Source organism: Haliotis cracherodii, unplaced genomic scaffold, assembly GCF_022045235.1.
Source record: "Haliotis cracherodii isolate W230 unplaced genomic scaffold, xgHalCrac1.p SCAF_3, whole genome shotgun sequence".
Lineage (NCBI taxonomy): Eukaryota > Metazoa > Mollusca > Gastropoda > Lepetellida > Haliotidae > Haliotis > Haliotis cracherodii.
In genome coordinates this window covers 67,467,212-67,488,110 of record NW_027266286.1, presented here as the reverse complement: position 1 = coordinate 67,488,110, position 20,899 = coordinate 67,467,212, and the positions used below count along the sequence as shown (strand labels likewise).

Genomic DNA, 20,899 nt, shown 5'->3' with positions numbered 1-20,899 from the left:
TGCCTGTTGGATCTTGTAGAGTTCCTGTGGGGTGCCTGTTGGGTCCTGTAGAGTTCCTGTGGGGGTGCCTGTTGGGTTCCCGTAGAGTTCCTGTGGGATGCCTGTAGGGCTCCTGTAGAGTTCCTGTGGGGTGCCTGTAGGGTTCCTGTGTGGTTCCAGTCGTCATAGGTGCTGCAATTCGCTATGCAGAGTTACCTCCCTTGGGAATGTGGGAAACAATAATGTTGGGTCCAATTCGCCCCAGTTATTTTTCTAGTTTTGTCAACACCGTAACTGTGCTTGTGGATTTCACCAAAGTGGTAAACGTCTGAGACCTGCTTCACTTCGGGCTTTCCTCCCACATTAAACTGATACACCTTGGTATAACTGGAATACTGTTCAAAGCAGCTTTGAACCCAACCCAACTCACTCATTCATTCCTGTAAAAAGTAATAATGATGATAGTGATCTTCGGCTGCCTAAGAGGTTCAAATCCCAGATCCCAGAACTAACCTTTTTAGTCCACTAGTCCTTAAAATGATAACATATAGCAAAATACTTAAAAATAGCAAATTTCAACTAGTTCTTATGATACCTTAACTATTGGGCAGTTTGATAAGGACTACAGGAATAATGCCAATTTCTAACACTGCAAGTCATGATATAACTAGAATACTGTTCAAAGTGGCATTTAACCAACTCACTCATTCATTTTCTCTCTTCAGAGATTTACCCAGTACCTGGCTTCAAACAACTGCACCTTCAACCTTGGCAGTTTCCATGACAAGGCGGGATTGCAAGGTGAGGGCAAGTAACTCTGTCTATTGTGGACTACTTCTGCTTGGGCTTCCCTCCCCCTGTGTGCTCAGCTCCTGTACTCAAAACACTCAGTGCACAAACATCACATACATAGGACAAAATACTTCACACTAGGTTTTAATGTCTTTACATGGTTTAGGGGTAGTCGGGTAGCCTATTTGTTAAAGCGTTTGCTTATCATGCCAAAGACCTGGGTTTGTTTCCCGACGTGGAAATAATGTGTGAAGCCCATTTCTAGTGTCCTCAGCTGTGATATTACTGGAATATTGCTAAAAGGGGCGTAAAACCATACTCACTCACTCACTCTTTACATGGTTTGTCATAAGAGGCGACTAACGGGATTGGGTGGTAAGGCTCGCTGACTTGGTTGATGCATGTCATCGTATCCCAATTGCGTTGATCGATGCTCATGTATCAGTCACTGGATTGTCTGGTCCAGACTCAATTATTTACAGTCCGCTGAAATATTGCGGCATTAAACAACAAACAAACAAACAAAACTTCTATTCCAATTGTGTGTGTGCGTGTGTGCGTGCTTGTGTGCGTGTGCATGTATCTGCTTTTGCAATATTACGTAATTAACATTGATTAAAAGTATTTCAATTAAATGTTTATAAGGATTGTTGTTATTCTTTGATCTGCATCAATTAATATGTAATCGATTTATCTGTAATTATTTGATCAGTTTGTATATTTTGTTTTTCAAGTCTCTCAAATTCTATTTTATGTTTCAGAGAAGATTTCAAAGGTCACCAAGAAAAAGATTAATAATGCATCATTAAAAAGGAACCAATTTCTTTAATATTTGATATTATTTTTTATAGGAATGGTTTCTGTTACGGGATATGATATGTCGACATATATTAGAAGATATGCCAAATATTTAAATGAGAAGGCCACTTCCTACAGACAGATGGCCTTTGATTTCTGTAAAGTGAAGCGCGGGTAAGTTGTCTTTCATGGAGCGCATTCAAGACTTGATGTCGGCGCCTCTTGCTGTCAGGCCATGTCTGTTATCGTAATACTTTTAACTGCTGATAATAAAATTCTGTGTTTTTTTCTATCAATAAAATTACAGTTTCTTCTAAATGTCTAAGACCTGCACCTCGTCCGGCTTTCCTCCCACGTTAAGCTGACACGTCGGGATATAACTGAAATTTCTAATCATAGCAGTGTTTTACCCAACTCACTCACTCACTATGTGGTTGATGATTTTAGGTTTTTATGCGTAAATTCTAATGTAATAGAGATGTTTGTATCCAAACCCATACTTGGTAACTGGTTTGTTCTATCAGGTGTGGGGGTGGTCGGGTAGCCGAGTGGTTAAAGCGTTTGCTCGTCACGCCGAAGACCCAGGTTCGATTCCCGACATGGGTACAATGTGTGAAGCCCATTTCTTGTTTCCCTTGTCGTGATATTGCTGGAATATTGCTAAAAGTGGCTTAAAACCATACTTACTCACTCTATCAGGCATGTTTCTTGTTATTTGGCTTTATTCATAAGGTTAAGATTTGGTCAGTTTTCTCATTCTGCTCTCAGTAGCCCTTTTCTCATTACAGGAAGGATGATGGATTACTCAGAACTATGAACTCAGAAAAGGTATGGACGATCATTTTCCTTATCCCTTGTATACAAAAACTGACCCTGGGTGGACAAGAAATCTTGAGATTTAAAATGAAGTTACAATGATCATAGAAAATATGCATGAAGTGTCCTAGACTGTCTTAAGTCTGACCCGTGAAGATCCCGGGGTAGAATAGGTCTTCAGCAACCCATACCTGCCGTAAAAGGAGACCATGCTTGTCTTAAGAGGCCACTAACAGGATCGGGTCCAGACTTGATTACTTACAGTCTGCCGTCATGTAGCTTGAATATTGCTGAGTCCGGTGTTAAACATCAAACAAACAAACTTAAGTCTTATGTTGTGGTGTAAATCGTAGCTAGTCATAGCTCTTTGGCTTCTTTGTGCAATGGGGCCCCATGTCCCCATGCATTAGGTTATCTTTGGGCTATATCCCAATTGTGTAGATCAATGCTCATGATGTTAGTCACTGGATTGTCAGGTCCAGACTCAATTGCAGGTTGCAGGTTAACATGGATAAAACAGAGATACTAGTGTTTCGAAACGGCGGTTACCTACTGAGTTATAAAAAATGGTTCCTTGATGGAAGACATGAACACATTAAGTTATTACAACTGTAGCCCAACAAGAGCCCTTTTCTCTACATGGTTTCCATGGACGAAATGTGCAGAGACCTATCAACAATAGCAAATATAGCACTACTTTCTGTAAAAAAAATGCAATATAAATTCCCAAATATCTCTGCAAGTGTAGTTATTAAATTGTTTGACAGTAAGGTAAAACAAATAACTTTATGGTGTAGGGATTCCAGGATAGACCAGTGATTAACAAATTCCATACGTCAGTAAGTTTGTACTCAATGTGAGTATACATGTCTCCAACAAAGCAGCACTAGCCGAGTGCGGCAGATACGGTATTAATGTTGGTTATTATGTTAAATTCATATGGTATTGGTGTAAACTACTTCATATGTCTAACAACAGGTGCCGAAAGCAGTGTTATAAAGAATAAACTTGATTGGATTGAATAGTAGACCGCCTTCTGGAATATTGCTGAGTGCAGCGTTAAACAACAAACAAGGATGTTATTGAAGGCCTAAAGTATTGTTAAGTCTCCAAGTGTTTTGTATTCACATACTTTGACATAGACTTACAATAATCTGTTCCTGTTCCTGTTCCTGTTCCACAATCTGGTGCAATGACTGTCACAGCTTCACACTTTAACATACCTACGATAATAAGGGGTCCGTAAAATAAAGTGATCTTAGCACTTAGACAATCGTAACTCTACGATAACAGTTACTCACGACAGTCAAAGAACTAAGATCATAGTGACGATCATGCCCATGGAATTACTTATGACAGTCGAAGAGCTAAGATTGGAGTAGACATGGCTATTTCAACAAGGCTTAAGTGTATCAGATACAGAATCGTAGTTAAGTTGTATGAGTTATTAATCTTGTGCTCTATGTCCATGTGATTGCTTGTTTTCATTTCAACTGTGTTCTATTCCAGCTACTGAAAGCGCTGCCAGTCCTGCAGAGTCAGCTGAATGCCCTTATAGAATTTGATGTGAGTACATGTTTTTGATTCCTGCCTGTTATTCCTAATGTAAGTCTTCTGATGATGACTCAATTTGATTCTTCCCAGGTGTGGCCAGGTTACATCTGTAAGTGCGACATTTTAGTATAGATCCTTATTCCATTGTCAATCTTGAGAGCAGAGAGCGTAAGGTCGGGGCTTCGATCCTGGTCGCATCATACCAAAAGACATTATAAGATGGTACTTGTTGAAACCCTGTCTGAGTGGGAAATTCATATTAAACTACGGCATGCTATCTCAGTGGGCGAGCACTATAAAATCAGCTTTGGCCCAGACTGGTAAAAAAAAAACAAAAAAAAACCCACACACACGCACGCACGCACACACACGGGCTCTTGACTCCTGTGAGTTTTTTTATGGCCTCATTGCAATAACTGACTAAAACTAGACACTTGCCACTATGACACTTCTAAGCAGTAAGGGATGAACAGCTCTCTCTCTCTCTCTTCCCTCCCCCCTCCCCATCACTAACAACCCCCACCCCACCTAATTGGGTTATCCTTAATGACTCATTCATAACTGTTTCCTTCTGTTACGTTTGCAATATTCTCGGTCATGTTTGGTGTCATGAATTGAAATCAGGAAACTCCCAAGCCCCCTCATCTGTATTCAGAAAAGTTTCCTTTTAATAAGGAACACAATAGTATTAATAAGTCCTACTTTATATATTCTGTCCTTGTCCAAATTACCCAATAGATACAAATAGCTTGCTTATTGTACTATTTAGACTGGGTAGGATATATAACAAGAAAGCATGTCAGGAGGCAGACCCTCACTATCCTGTCAATCTTAGGCTTAGGGAATGTGATACTCTCAACTTCTTTCATCAGTATCTCTACATATAGTGTCGCCATTAGGGCTGGGACGAGTCCAAATATACTACCCAGGTACCCACCACCCCCTATTACCTGACCTTTTCCGGGTACCCGCAGTATGTCTCAAGAGATAGGTACAAAATGTCTGTTTGGGACTAGTTTGACTGTAGCTCTGGACAAAATGTATTTAAATACATGTATAAATGACAGAAGTTTTATCTTTATTCTAACATAAAAGTCGGAAGGAATGCATGTATAGTCAGAAAGAAATGTGAACATTAGTGACGTGTAGTGTAACCATAGGTCTAGATAATTTTGGTCGTTAAACAATTTATCACATGACTAACCTCGGCTACCCGGGTCCTGCTCAATACCAACCCGACCCGAGTCCCTGAGTTATCCGTCCCAGCCTTAGTCGGTATACAATTTGAACTTACACAGCTCATCCCAAAAAGGGATATGTTTAACATGACTGCAATGTGCTCCTATCTGTACAAAAATACATAGATAAAATGGTTCTGTTCAATCAGAAGGGAACATCATCATTAGATAAATTATCATCATCCTTCGAACATAGGTTGGAACATGAATCCCTGTCTCCAGCCCTCGCAAGGCTCTTTATTCTAGCTGCACTAGGAGCTGTATTAAAATAAGTTTGTCACAAATATTGCAATAATTGATTTATAGATTGTGATACAAAGTGATGCGTTGCCAAATAAAATTATACATATTGTGACACTTCATATTCAAGCTTCATACAGGCTTGAAAAGGCCATGATAAGGTGCCACTTGAAAAGTTTTGAGTTTGAAAATCAAGAAAATAGCTTGAAAAGCCTTATATTTGTACAAAATGACAAAGTCTATGACAGACGTAATTTTTATAAGTAAGGTGTGAAAATAAATCTTGGAACATTTGTGATTTTCATGCTATGTTTTAGGTTTAATATAGTTTACCATATTCAATGTAATATGCGCCCAGGGCGCTCTCAATATAATAAATAGGAGGCTCTTATTAGAATATTATTTTGGTGAAAAAAACAGTTGAAAGATCATGAATTTCGTGGTTTATGCTGACAGCCTGAAATGTTTATATACAAAAGATTTATTTTTCCAGAATTTAATTGCCCATAATTAAGTGTGCATATAACACACGAGTGAGTATTATAAATAAGTCTTGTGTACATTGATCAATCTGAAGGGGTGCTAATTGGGATTGTTCACTAGCCTATATATTAGCAAATATCGCCATGGGCGCTTTTTAGACCGGGGCGCTTATTACGTCGAATACGGTACTTGATTTTAACATATATTTGGTTAATAATCCAACTAAACCAGCCTTGAAAATAAAAGTTGAAAGTCTTGAAAAAGCCTTGAATTTCAGTATTCCATATCTTTATGAACCTTGCATAGTGTAACCCACCGATGCTACAGTAGAATCTTACACTCCAAAGGTTCACTGTGTAAGGGCCACGCTTGGGCACCAAGGGACAGAGGTTTAATGTTAAACGTGTTGAAAGTGAATGTGTAGAAAAAACTTAAATGATTTTCCTCGCAACATTCAGTATACACATCATGCTAGTATATTGTTTTCTTTTTGTCCACAGTGTACGCCAAACGAGCTGACGAATGGTGTGATTAACGCATGTTTCATGTTGCTCTTCAAGGACCTCATACGACTGTTTGCATGCTACAATGATGGAATCATCAATCTTTTAGGTGAGGTCTTGAACTGATTTGTTTGTTTGTTGTTTAACGCCACACACAGCAATATTCCAGCTATATGACGGTGATCTGTAAATAATCGAGAATGGACCAGACAATCCAGTGATCATGTCAATCACTGGATTGTCTGGTCCATTGAGCCTCAATCTACGCTATTGGGATATGATGACATGCATCACCTGATCCCATTAGTCGCCTCTTGTGGCAAGCATGGGTTTCTGAAGACGTATTCTACCCTGGATCGTCACAGGTCTGTTTGATAAAGCTGTAATGCTGTATAAGCAACATACAACAGCAGTCACATTGATTTACTGATGGGCTAAACATCTGTGGTTTTGTTAATGTTAAGATAAATGTTTATGGTGAAATGGTTTTGTGATAGATCTGTTTTGAGAATGACTGGTAACGGAATTATTCTTTTTCAGAAAAATATTTTGACATGAACAAAAAGCAGTGTAAAGAAGGCCTCGACATCTACAAAAAGTTTTTAGTCAGCATGGACAAAGTATCCGAATTCCTCAAAGTTGCTGAGGTAAATATGTTTTTGAACTTTATTCTTATTATATACTTGTTGACCTTTATTTTATACTGCTCAAAAGAAGTAAAAGAACACCCAAATTTTTAATTGGACATGACACATTAACTACTGTCATGTGACAAAATTAGGTCCATTTTTGCCTCTTCTGAGTAGTACAGATCCTTATTTCAAACTGGCAACACCTCCATGTTCTAGTGGTAGAGCATCCGCCCGGTGAGCGGAAGGTCCAGGGTTCGATCCCCGGCCGCGTCATACTAAAAGACGTTAAAAGATGGTACTTGTTGTTACCCTGTCTGACGCTCGGCATTAAGGGGTTAAAACAAGGACTGGTCGTCTCGGAGACAGTATACTGTGTCTGAGTGTGGTATTCATTTTAAACTGCGGCATGGTATCTCAGTGAGCTAGCACTATAAATCGGCATCACTCCGGACTAGTACAAGCACCCACACAAACACAGATGTGCACACAGACGTGCACATATAAGTGCAATAATCTTGGATGTGACATTAAACCCCATTTCACCTCACCTCTGAATAGTACACATGATCTCATCATGGAGGATCCTAGGACTCTTTCAGTAGATACCAGCATAAAATCTGTCGTATAGATGCTAATTTAACGAGGAAGCCTGATATTGTCTTTGATTGTCGGATTTTTGTATCAGGCGGACAAGATGTCATAATTCAAATCTTAGCCCAAGACACTGAAATTTATAACTTAAGTGTAGAATTAATTTGATCTTCATAACAGCCATCTTCAATATTCAAATTTTTAACAAATGATGCATTTTTAGGGAAGTTATAAATCTTTGTATGCCCACTGCTTTAGTCTCATTTACTCCTAACAGATTTCTCTACAGTGTTGGTTATGTTACAACTGAACCTGAAACTTGGTATTTGTTGTTGATATGGAAACCATGGTGTTCTTTCTCTTCCCCAGAATGTTGGTATCGACAGAGGGGATATTCCCGATCTGGCCAAGGTAGGTATCCATGACCACTACAGAAATGTGCAGATTGGCAAACAAGTTTGACACCACCTGAAGGGATGTTTGTCTGCCTTTATGTTACTTCTGAATTTATCTGTGGAAAGGAAATCATTGTTGTAATCCTGAAAGTCATCGTCACATTAAAAAAGAATTGTGCAAGTATTGAATTTTATTTTATGTCACATCAGCACATGGTCCTTAGCAAATACTGAGTAGTATATGGTGTGATTGTAAAGCCCCAAAGATTCCAGTTGAAAGATTTCATGATTTATATTCTTTTGTAAATTCAGTTTGAATGGGCAAACAAACATTGCTTTTGTTATTGACCTCATGTGCTTGTTTTTCTCTGTGCATGATGTCCCTAGCATGAATTTTTTAACGTGATGATCTACAGTAGGAGTTGGGAGCATTGATGCAGTATTGTCAGCCATCAGATCTCTAACAGATCAAGTAGTACAGATTTTCTGCTGTATTCTTCAGCTGATGAACATTTTAAGAATATTTTCACATTTTCACTTGTGTTCGTGTTTTAGGAAGATTATTGCTGGTTTAGGAATTTGAAAAGTATTTTGTATTGTAACAGGAGTTTGGTAATGATTTGTTTTCAGGCCTGAGACAATTCTGGTCTTTCATGGTGTAGTGTAGTTGTAGTATCAATTCTTGCATTCAGAACAGTTTCTTTCAATAGTCTGTCTATTTTGTCCTTCCAGCACTATCTGTTGCACTGTTGATTTTGTAGACGTAGATTGTTCTTCATCTCTATTTCTATGTTCACACTGGCCACCCAGAAGTGATGCTCTCTACTTGCTGTCAATGACAGAACAATGACAGAAATTGAAACACTCGCTCCTACTTGAAGATAGAGAGAATTTTCTGAAATTGTGCTTTTAAAATTAAAGGGAAGTTGGTATCAAAATTCAAATCTAATATCAAACTTTTGAGTCTATTAAATCTAACTTGAACTTTGGCAGTGTTTTTAGAACTGGTAGTACTTATAACATTTGGCTCTTATTCGCTTACTAGACCAAAAGAAGTTTTATTAAGACTGGGGTTCCATCATCATGTATCAGTCTTCTTACTGTTCAGAAATTAAATCTAATCTGTCCAGGATATGTTAATATTGTCTATTAAATCTCCAGGGCCCACTTGCACAAAGCGATCTTAGCGCTACGATAATCGTAACCCCCATACTCTAACATAGACTTAAGAACGTCGTAGCGCTAAGATGGCTTTGTGCAAGTGGGCCCTGGAGATTCTGTGAGAATAAAACCCAGGAATTATTTCTTTGATAAGATATTTTCATAACTGATTCTGTTCAATTCTGTGTTGCCAGTTTCCTGTTTTTTTGTTTGATTTTTAGTTTATTTCTGTCTCTTCCCAGGGAATGAGGAACAATACGAAAAGTGTAAGTGCCAGATTTGTGAGACAAGTTTGAATCCAGATGAACCCATAGGATTGAACGTCCTTTACTAACTTGTTCTGTCCATTTCAGCTTCAGCCTTGCTCTATTAAATATCTTGTCTCTAAATCCTTGTGAGTTATCCCCCTTTGAACAGCCTGCAACATGTCTATAATGGCTTAGTGCTGCATCAGTGGTATAGCATGCAAGAATATTCCGAAAGGTGATATAATGGGAAGTAATAGAGTGATACCATTTGCAGCAGTCTGTGCCAAAAACTTTGATACTACTAGCCTGAACATGTCTTCTAGCACCTTTTTCTGTAGTTTAGTGTTATCATATGGACTATTAGTTGAGCTTACTACTAGTAATACTAGACTCAGGCTTTGGACTTGTGGTTACAAGTGGCACCCTGTTACAGGTGAATCAGATTCATGCAAAAGAGGTTTTTTTTCTTTGAAACAGATTATTTGTTAAAATACTTTTAAGAAAGAAATATTATGGATATTGTTTTCGGCTAAAGAAATATCAGCATATGTATGTACCGAAATGAAAACATATTACTGTTGTCTGACTCAATATTCCGACCCCTGTAGCATACATATCTTTTCACACTAAAATCATTTTTCAAAAGTCATATTGCTTGACAACCAATTATTTTCATGTTCTTCATAAAAATTTAGAAAATATTGTCATCTCGACAGGTATGAACCAAATCCCTGTAGGTACTTTTTGTTTTGCTACATGCCAGATGATAATTGACTTGTTTTCTGTCCAGTGACAGTTATCTTCCCCAGCATGTCGAGGGGAAGGAAGCACTGACAGCCCTGACACCTTCATAGCATTGCTACAAGTACAGTTCTCCATCATAGCTCTTCTGTAATGCATGACGCCAGTTTTTGCTTTGTGTACTGCAACTCTATAGACAATGTGCATCAATGCTGTCCAACTGGCTACATCTAGCCCATCATGTAGCACTGTATTGTGGGCATTACACAGATCATGTCTTCCATGTCTATCGGTGATAACAGAATGGTGTGTGATGTTGTTACCAGAAATCCATGCCTAGTGATATTAACACAGAACCATGTTTTGCGATGTTTATGACATCAATGCGCAATGTATCTTCTCGAGGCAAGGGAGTTAACCGACTATAAAAGTTTCCACCCTTGCCGAACTAGGCTGGACTAACGAGTCTATGCAGAGCCCAATCAAAAGCGCTTAACGATTAAATCGATATCCGGTTAATTAACTGTTGTGCAGATGTCAATTGATTGTAGGATTTGCAAAGAATTTGTACCGTCAAATTAATGTCAATAGATATTTTCCAAATCTTTTCATGTTTTTAATCAAGGTGGTCATTTGATGTGATGCACTTCCGAATTAAGATCAGTTTTATTACAATGTAGATCTTGATTATCGATCAGATCGTCTTGACAGGGCACTGCTTTTGTGTTTGAAGCAAATGCAAGTGATATTAGAGGTAGAATGTGATTGGTCAATAGGAGGGACATAGAAGGGATATATAGCCACTGGTGGCGCTACGATCAAGCCCAGAAATTCCAGCCTGGTTCGGCAAGGGTGGAACCTAGACTTTTATAGTCAGTTAACTCCTTTCCTCGGTAAGATGTGCCCAATGATGGTAATAGAATGGTGTGTTATGTTAACAGATCCAGTGATCTTAACAGAACGTGTAATACCAAAAATATTGATTTTCATGACATTGCAGACATTACAGTATTACTGGCTCCAATATTAGAATGACTTTTCACAGAAGATCCTCCCACTTTGAGTGAGTTGTGTGGTGACCTGGGTTGTATGTTTCAGGCTCCAGCAAGTCTCCTTGATGCCCTGGAGCAACATCTCCTGTCTCTGGAGGGAAAGAAGGGATCTGTTACCACCACCACCGCTACCCCAAAGTAAGAAACTCCACAGCTTCCAGGATCACTCCACTGGCCTGCTCCTGTGGGATTCCAGGATAGATAAGTCCACTGGCCTGCCCCTGTTGGGATTCCAGGATAGAAATAAGTCCACTGACCTGTCCCTGTTGGGATTCCAAGACAGGAATAAGTCCATTGACCTGTCCCTGCAAGAATTCCAGGATAGAAATAAGCTCACTGGCCTGTCCCTGTGGGGGTTCCACGATAGAAATAAGTTCACTGGCCTGTCCCTGCAAGAATTCCAGGATAGAAATAAGTTCACTGACCTGTCCCTGCAAGAATTCCAGGATAGAAATAAGTCCACTGACCTGTCCCTGCAAGAATTCCAGGTTAGAAATAAATCCACTGGTCTATCCCTGTAGGGATTCCAGGATAGAAATAAGTCCGGTGACCTGTCCCTGAAAGAATTCCAGGACAGAACAGGACCCCTGTACCTCGTGCACATTGTGACTCAAAGAGCATGGGTTGTTCCCAGGACCCACTGGTTATTGGTTTGAATTCACACCCATTATGATCCTTGGTTTGTCAGCACCATCCCGTGCCTTGAGGTAACTACAGGCTTTCCTCCTATGTTATAAAAACATGCAGTGTTATAATTGAAATACTGTACTGTGCTATGTTAATCCAGGTGTATCTGGCACAAGCAGTTTCCGCAAATAGGTGGAAGATTGCTAATGATCAATGAGCAATAATCACTCACTCTGGGACAACCACTGTATGAAGTTAACTAGGTTACCACCCTCTAAACACCCCCTTGAAACATTTGCAACAGTATTTGTCCTCAGCATGCAGCTTTAGGCAATCTGAGCTAGTTACATCCCACACCATCAGTGAATGCTTATTTCTATCTGTTTTTACCTGTTTGATGGTACCAAATATATATGAAACTTACGCATCAATTCCTGCCTGCTTTCAGTAAATGTTGGTATCATTTGGGAATTTTTTTAGCTTTGACTATCGAGTGGGTGATGTCAAGAACCAGCTGCTATCAATCCTTGCTGACCTGTGAAGATCCGGGGTAGAATAGATCTTCAGCAACCCATGCTTGCTGTAAAAGGCAACTATGCTTGTCGTAAAAGGCGACTAACAGGATCGGGTGGTCAGGCTCGCTGACATGGTTGATGCATGTCACCGATCCCAATTGTGTGGATCGATGCTCATGATATTAATCACTGGATTGTCTGGTCCTCACTCGATTTTTTTACAGTCCTCCGTCATATAGCTGGAATATTGCTGAGTGCGGCGTTAAACAACAAACCAACAACCCACCAATCCTGCCTGCTTTCTGTAAATGTTGGTATCACTGGGGAATTTTTGTAGTTTTGACTATCGAGTGGGTGATGTCATGAACCAGTTGCTATCAATCCTTGCTTGTTTCTTACAGACCGGCAGGGTTTGCCTCGGCACTGTCGACTATCTCCAACAACAGCTCAGCGTTAAATGTAAGCGAGGATGAAAAGAAGCGGATCCTGGACGAGGAGAACCAACGCCTGCACCAGCTGAAGGTAGTAAGTGTTTCGTATAAGCTTGACACCACAATGGTCATCGCAACTGGACATCTCTTTTCTCTACTGCTACTCTTTACCTGATCTGGCCGTGTGTCTGCCTGCTGATCCAGCTCATCAGTGTCGACTGACGTAGATGCCTCCTGCATGGACTCAACTGGCATGTCGTCAACGTCGCTGCTGTTGCTGCTGCTTGTGTACAGTCACCTGTGCAGCCAAACTGCCATCCGCAAGATGTGAACAGCCCTCTGCCACGTTAATTATCTCCCTCTGGCTTAAAAGTGCTCTTCCATTCACCTCCCTAATGTGTATGCCAACTAAATGCTGAAGTAGCTGCAATAATAGGACATATTTTAGTTTTTCTGTTAAATAGACTGCAAACAGCCTGGTGCCTTCTCCACATGATGAATATTTTCATTATGATATGACCCATGACGATGTATAGGAACCCATGGTTTGTGATGTCTTAATCACTGTGTATCTGGGGCGGTAGGGTAGCCTAGTGGTTAAAGCGTTCGCTCGTCATGCCGAAGACCCGGGTTCGATTCCCGACATGGGTACAATGTGTGAAGACCATTATTGGTGTCCCCCACCGTGATATTGCTGGAATATTGCTAAAAGGGTCGTAAAAAACATATTCACTCACTCACTGTATCTAACAAGACCGTTTCGTCACATAGCAACGTCCAGAATTAAATTCATAGCAGGTACAATGATCCATGTCTCTCAGTGCCTGAATTAATATTTGTGAAAAAAGGAAATGGCCGTGAATAGTTTCTGCAGTGGCATAGGGCTGGCGGTGGAGTGACATCAGTCGAACCCTGGCAGGTTGACTGGAAAGGTTTGTGATTATCCTCAACTAACAGATTAACTGTGTCTACACTAACATATCAATGTTGTTTTGATCTACCTCCAAGTGCTTCTCACACGCAATTAGTCGTAATGGAGGACTCAGACAGTGCCATGGGATATAGAGTTGTCTCCCCTGTACTAGGTTGATGAGTGTCTTAAATTTGATCTTTTTGCTAATGGATGTTGCTGCAGTTCTCATACTACCAGGGTGTCAATATGTCTCATGCCCCAAAAACTGCTCTTACCCACATTTATAAGTCAGACTTCAGGGAAAAGGATAATCCATTTAAGCTGATGAAAATTAGATTCTTCTTTATTTTGTATCACATTTCATATATATTTATCTTTGGAATGACATCCTCTTCAGAAATATATTTTTGCATGTAGTGTATATACAGAAATATATGATTTTCAGTAGTCATTGAGACTTTTTACCAAATTGAAATAATTCACTTTGCACTGAAAGAAACTTTCCTAGTTCATTACTAGAGCATGTGTTTGTTTCGGGATTAATTTCTTTGTAAAACTCTTAACACTAAAACAATGCACACTTTGGACAGTTCGTTTATGTGTAGATGTTGCTTTCAGTAGTCTGCATGATCTTCCAGGTGCTTGAATACAGATGGTTGTTGTAGAGCACAGAGTGAATGTCCATCTCTTTTCTGTTGCTTTAGGTACTATGTGTGAAGCCCATTTTCTGGTGTCCTCCACAATATTGCTAAAAGCGGTGTAATACCATACTCTAACACACACATGCACACTCACTCACTCACTCACTCACTCACACACTCTCACTCACACTCACTCACTCACTCACACACACACACACACACACTCACTCACACACCCACTCAATCTGATGGTTACCGGCTGATACTTATGGATTCTGTGTCAAGTACGCACACATGCATGGTTCGAATGCACAAAATGACTAAATAAAATGTTCCATTTGACCAAAAATCTTTAAGAAAGTAAGGGTTAGCGGGGTAGCCTTGTGGTTAAATTATTTGTTCGTCATGCCGAAGACCCGGGTTCAATTCTCCACATGGGTAGAATGTGTGAAGCCCATTTCTAGTGTCTAATGTTGCTGGAATATTACTTAACGCAGCGTAAAACCAAACTCACTCTAAGTAAATCAGTCGTGAAGGTATATCACCATGGTAATTGTTGAGCAGCACGGAAGGTCATGTAGCCCCGCCTTTTAAGAGTTGCATCACTCAGCCGTCCTGGTTTACTTCTTACATGGAATCAACTGTAGATTTACTACTCTAGAATGTCTACTACATGCTCTACTTTCGATTTTCCTACGATTCTGATCACTAGTCACAGATTAAGCAGTGTTATTCTATATTCCCTCATTCTGTTACGCCTGGAATTATAGATGAAGCAACTTCTAGACACGAACAGTGTTTTGTTTACCTGTACGTAACGAGTTATCTGTGCAGCATTTAGTTACCTGTGTGCCATAGAGGCCAGATGTCGACCTTTACATAATGAGTTACCTGTGCAGCATAGAGGCCAGGTGTCAACATATACATTTATTTTTTATTTTTTGGTTTACAAAGATTTTACTCCCAATGCAGGTTGTCAAAAATAATTTAAAAAAAAAAAAAATTCCTCCAAATTTGAAAGAGTGATGCTAGTTGGTGATATTATTTCCAAATACCTCGAACACAATTCAGAACCATGTGTTTAGAGAATTCTTACAGACTAAGATGGAGGAGAATGTTGGAACTGCCCAATGCCCCTGTTAACGTTTTCCAGTCTTTCAACTGCAAATATATTCGTGTGTACAAAGATGTGCGAGAAGCTGAAGCCAAAGTTACAGCGATCATAAAGTCAATTTATTCATATTTTGCATAGTAGAAATCGAAGTGTTAACCTGTACACCATGAGTGACAAGGGTTAATGTGTACATAATGAGTTACCTGTGCATTGTAGGAACAGCGAATGAAGGAACTACAGTCAACTTCCGCTACCACACCAACCTCATCGCCGACCACCCAGTCGAACCCCTTCACTGCGGGGACGGCGACGACCAGATCAGTGGATTTGTTTGGGCCCAACTCCCCAACAGCATCCTCGACTCCTGCAACCAATGGGAAACCAAGCGATGACTTGCTCAGCCTCAATGCCAACCCATTTGCGCAGAATGTAGAGAGTGTAATGGCTACAGCGTACGGCGGGCAACCGCAGCAGCAACAGCCACAGCAAGCCAACAACCCCTTTGCTGTGAACACAGGCTGGAATACTAACAGTATGTCTCCCAACTTTATCACTTTGTTTGTTTGTTTGTTTGTTTGTTGTTTAACGCCGCACACAGCAATATCCCAGCGATATGACGGCGGTCTGGAAATAATCAAGTCTAGACCAGACAATCCAGTGATTGATATCATGAGTATCAATCTACGCAGTTGTGATACGATGACATGCATCAACCAAGTCAGGGAGTCTGACCACCCGATACTGTTAGTCGCCTCTTACGACACTTTGTTCCTGGGTTCAAGGAGACTGTCGTCTTAGGGAATTCGCAGTGCAGAGTTCCATCCCTTGGGCTTGATAGAAACCTATGAGTTCATCCCACGTCACTTGGGCTTTCCTGCAACATAAAGCTGACCTGCCATGATATAACTGGAATACTGTTCAAAGTAGCGTAAAATCCCAACTCACTCACTCACTCACTCACTCCTGGGTTCAAGGATCCCACCTTCAACCCTCTTTCAATCCTTAGTCAACCAGCAGCATACCAATTCTTGTGGGTTCCACAAAAGTAGTAGACAGCCACAATCTACATCACTTTGGGTTTTACTCCCATATTGAACCGACCCTCCTTTGCAAACCCTACCTATGAATTATATTCGCCATACAGAGTTGTGTCCCTTAGGTGTTCTAGAAACATGATCATTGGTTGAAATACCAGATTGTGTTTCTAGGTTTGTCAGAACCATATCCATGCTTGAGGGCTTCGCCAAAAGGTAAACATCTGAGGCCTGCATCACTTTAGGCTTCCTCCCATTTCCAATCTCATTAAAATCAGATCTTAGTTCTTTGCTATAGCTAAACAAAGATCTGAGGAAATACCATAACGGGTCACAAACCGACCTGCTGTGATGTAACTGAAATGCTGTTGGATGCAGCATGAAATGAAATAAAATCGTGTTATTTAATTTTTGTATATACTTTGAATGGAAGAATGTTTTTCTAGTGGCCCCATCATGAATTTGCTGGAATATTGATAAAATCGACCATACTCACTTTTTTAATTTAACTAAGCTTATTGATTTGATTTTGTTCCAGACACGGCCAATTTTGGAAATGAAGTTGACTTTGCAAAAGCATTCAACAACACCAATGCTCCAGCACAAGGTAAGACGGACACTGCCTTGTGTGTGTTTATCCAAGAAAGTCATGTGCCAACATGTGTATCAAGCTGTTTTGTAAATCATTTTCAGCAGAAAAATAGGAGCCTATAGGATTGAAGATCGGGAGTTGGGAAATGTTATAAATTTGCACTCGTCCTATAGTCCTTGCAAAACTGCTCCGAAGTTAAGGTATCCTTAGGACTAGTAGAAATTTGCCCTTTTTAAGGGTTTTGCTATATGTTATAAGGACTAGCGGAGAGAGAGAAGGAGAAGGGAGAGGGGGGCAGTGAAAATGGGGAGAGGGGGGCAATGATAATGGAGAGAGGGGGCAAGTCAGGAGCAATGAAGATGGGGAGTGGTGGGCTGGGTAAAGCGTTAAAAGGCCCAGGTTAAATTCTCCAAATGGGTACTATGTATGAAGCCCGTTTCTGGATTCTGATGTGGTATAGGTGGAAAGTTGCTCACAGCAGAGTACGACCCAACTCTCTGCTTCACCTCTGTGGAGGATAGTTTGTTCTATTATTGGGAAAAGAATATTTTAAATAAAATGTTTAACTTAGATGTTCAATCATTAAGTCATTGATACACAATTACACATAAACACTCACCTCTCTAATACAAAAAAATTCAGGCTTTTTTTTTTAGGAATACTGTTTTAATATGTTAAATCACAATAATAAAAAAAGGTGTGTTACCATGTAATTTTCTGAAAGCTTAGTAATCAGTTGTAGATATCTCCCTATCATGAAATCACCATCAATTCACTCTACAGACACTAATGATATAACTGTGACATGTAGGTGATAGTAACACCACCAGTCATCTCTCCACAGTAAGCTACATTCAGTATGATATATAACACACAGTTACGTATATCATGCACAAATCAGGCTGGCAGTTCATTAACACATGTAGATGACATGCTTGGCGCTGATATTAGGAAAACAATTTGATTAATATAATAATGTTGCTGTGCACGTATTGACCTACCGTATTTGCCATAAAAAGCGCTCTGCTTCAATAAGCACCTCCCGATCAACTTTAAGACCAATCCTTATTGTGTTTTAGAGAAAACAGGTGTCTATAATTGCCTTGTAACTTACATCGAAGTACTTGTTTCACCACTGCTTGACCTCTACCAAAAATAAACAAAATTGTGTTTTGATAGCATACATACACCCATGTCAATTTTCTCTAAGTCCCTGGACCGCTTATTATGGCAAATACAGTAACTGCAGTAGACCATGGTTATAACAAACACAGATAGAAAGTAATTAGTACTAGTGGTTACAACAAACTAATGTGATCCAGGAAGATCCGGGATAAATTAGGTCTTCAGCAACCCATGCTTGCCGTAAGAGGCGACTATCGGGATCGGTTGGTCAGGCTCACTGACTTGGTTGATGCATGTCATTGTATCCCAATTGACATCAACCAAGTCAGCGAGCCTGACCATCCGATCCCACTATTCACTTTTACGACAAGCAGAGTCACCTTTTGCGGCAAGCATGGGTTGTTGAAGACCTATTCTACCCCGGGATCTTCACTGGTCAGTTTACAATAGTTAATCCGTCATGTCATGACAGATTATCTATCTTACTTGAAAGAATCATGTGTTCTTTAACTTCTTTTGGGTATTATATTATATAGAATTCATGCAAGTGATTAGTTCTGCGAAACACATTATTATAAGCTATTGCATCATCAGTGAATATACATTATCATCACAGTACACATACAGATTTTCTTGACATTTGTGAAAATAACCAATATATTTAGTCTTATATTTGAATACGCTTGGCCAAGTGAAATCTTTTTCCTGTATATACGTTTCTATGAGTGGTAAGCTTAAAAATATAAAAGAATTGGTTCTCAGGCAATGGCTTTTGAAAAACTGCAGACAGGTGGTATTTTTTTTGGTGGGGGAATAGGGGTGGGGTAGGGTGGGGTGTGTGTTCAAACTAGTATATACGTTTCCTAAAAAAAACAGTTGTGTAACCAAATTAGCAGTTGTGTACAGTTAGCATGGGAAAGGGCCCACAACATAAATGTATTCCTGGATGAGTAAAATACTGGATTACAGTATTTGACTGCCATTGGACTTGGAATATTTGAGGATTCTTTGGGGTTTGTTTAAAATGGAACTTAAAGTGAAACGTGCGGCAGACTTTATGATGATGCGGGCGGTACCTGAGAACCAAGACCTTTATTTATTTTAGCCTAATTAAGAAATTAAGAGATAGTGAAATTCATCTGCAATGAATGGAGAGTCGGTTACCATCATCAGCATATCAATACTTGCCTCATTTAGCGGTATATTAACATTATCACAGCTTATTGTTGCAAAACTAATGACAGTTTCAGTGTTATTGAGATACAACTTTGCAAAGAATAATCACTGGTTCAATCCTGATCACTAAAAATATTTCCAAATTGTCCAGATGGAGACTTCACCAGTTTCTGTAGGATGTCAAAGGACTGCTTACACTTTTACTTACTAGATTCAAGCACTGCCATGTTTGTTTCTTAGTTTGCCGTGCTCATGGGTTTCACTAAAGTGGTAAACGTCTAAGACCTGCATCACTTCAGGCTTTCCTCCCACATTTAGCTGACACGCCATAGTATAACAGAAATACTCTTCAAGACTGCATTAGACCCAATTCACTCAATTTTAGCTTTCCAAAAGTATTATTTACAAAAATACCAGGAAGTTGAATTTGAAAACAAATCACATCCAGAACCTTTTAGCACATTTTAGTTTTGCAGTACTTCCAAAACATGCTGGTATGTTTAGTCAGTCCAGCTATTTGCATACCCGACCATGAATGATATGTCCATGTATGTGAATACTGGAGGAATACAAAATGGCAGACAAGGTTTTGCCGGTAACCATGGTAACAAGTAACAGATTTACTGTATAATTTCCAGAGTCTGTTGCATATTGTATAATACATCGTATCCAGACATACAGTATGTTATACACACAGATACACAGCCTAGTTCACGTGATGTATTGTCAGTTGTTAGTGTATCGACATTTAGCACAGGGAAATACACCAAACACATAATGACACTGATTCAAAGATAGTTGAAATGGAACCAGATTGCCTCTTACGATGTCACAGAATTTCACAATCCGAAGACAGTTTTCAGTGTCTTTCTTTATGGAAGAAAAGTTACATAAAGTTTTCTATGCTCTGTGTTGCATACATTTTGGTGTATTGAGTTAGTGTATATGACAATCTACATCACGGGATCTTTGGCATACAACAAGATATGCAAATACTTTATCTTGTTCTGCACAGAAACATTGGAACAGATTCAGTTTTCATTTTTATTTGCATTTCTCTCTGATATTATTTGCACAGAATTTTTATCTTATTCTTAAAATTCACCTGGATTTACTGTCCTTTGCAGTTCACTAGTCCTAGGCTCACATTGGCCTTATCGTGCCTTTCTAACTTGTCGCATGCTTCAAGCAATTCTAACATTGTCTTTTTATTGTGCTATTTATTACCAGTGGGATCACAACTATGCCATTTGAGATGTATAGAGTAGGGAAACATTTTCGTTAAAGTATAAAATTCTGTATATAAAAATAAATTGTTATCATGTTTGAAATTAATTCAAAAAGGGTATTAAAAAAATTGAACTTGTTGTGATCCCACGCTTTTATGTTTAACCTATGCATGTCTCATTGCATGTGGTGTACTAACAGCAGGCCTGGAGACCCACCCACTCCCGGCCCTGGACACCACTTCACCACCAGGTACACCTGCACCTACACCTTGCACCTAC

General features: G+C 39.6%; 1 protein-coding gene across 16 annotated transcripts in view; it reads left to right on the top strand.

Annotated features, from left to right (window-relative positions):
• The window catches only part of LOC139475077 (phosphatidylinositol-binding clathrin assembly protein LAP-like), a 68,367-nt gene that overhangs the window by 28,547 nt on the left and 18,921 nt on the right, over window positions 1-20,899 (top strand). For 7 of the 16 annotated variants that reach the window (XM_071258321.1, XM_071258319.1, XM_071258320.1 and 4 more), the window contains exons 3-15: window positions 705-786; window positions 1,623-1,743; window positions 2,358-2,397; window positions 3,895-3,951; window positions 6,401-6,512; window positions 6,944-7,050; window positions 7,996-8,037; window positions 9,425-9,448; window positions 11,270-11,361; window positions 12,767-12,890; window positions 15,681-15,996; window positions 17,037-17,105; window positions 20,820-20,870. In XM_071258321.1, coding sequence (XP_071114422.1) covers window positions 705-786; window positions 1,623-1,743; window positions 2,358-2,397; window positions 3,895-3,951; window positions 6,401-6,512; window positions 6,944-7,050; window positions 7,996-8,037; window positions 9,425-9,448; window positions 11,270-11,361; window positions 12,767-12,890; window positions 15,681-15,996; window positions 17,037-17,105; window positions 20,820-20,870 — 1,237 coding nt within the window. The remainder of the gene's footprint in view (window positions 1-704; window positions 787-1,622; window positions 1,744-2,357; window positions 2,398-3,894; window positions 3,952-6,400; window positions 6,513-6,943; window positions 7,051-7,995; window positions 8,038-9,424; window positions 9,449-11,269; window positions 11,362-12,766; window positions 12,891-15,680; window positions 15,997-17,036; window positions 17,106-20,819; window positions 20,871-20,899) is intronic. The other 9 variants (XM_071258322.1, XM_071258323.1, XM_071258318.1 and 6 more) reach the window with 6 other exon arrangements.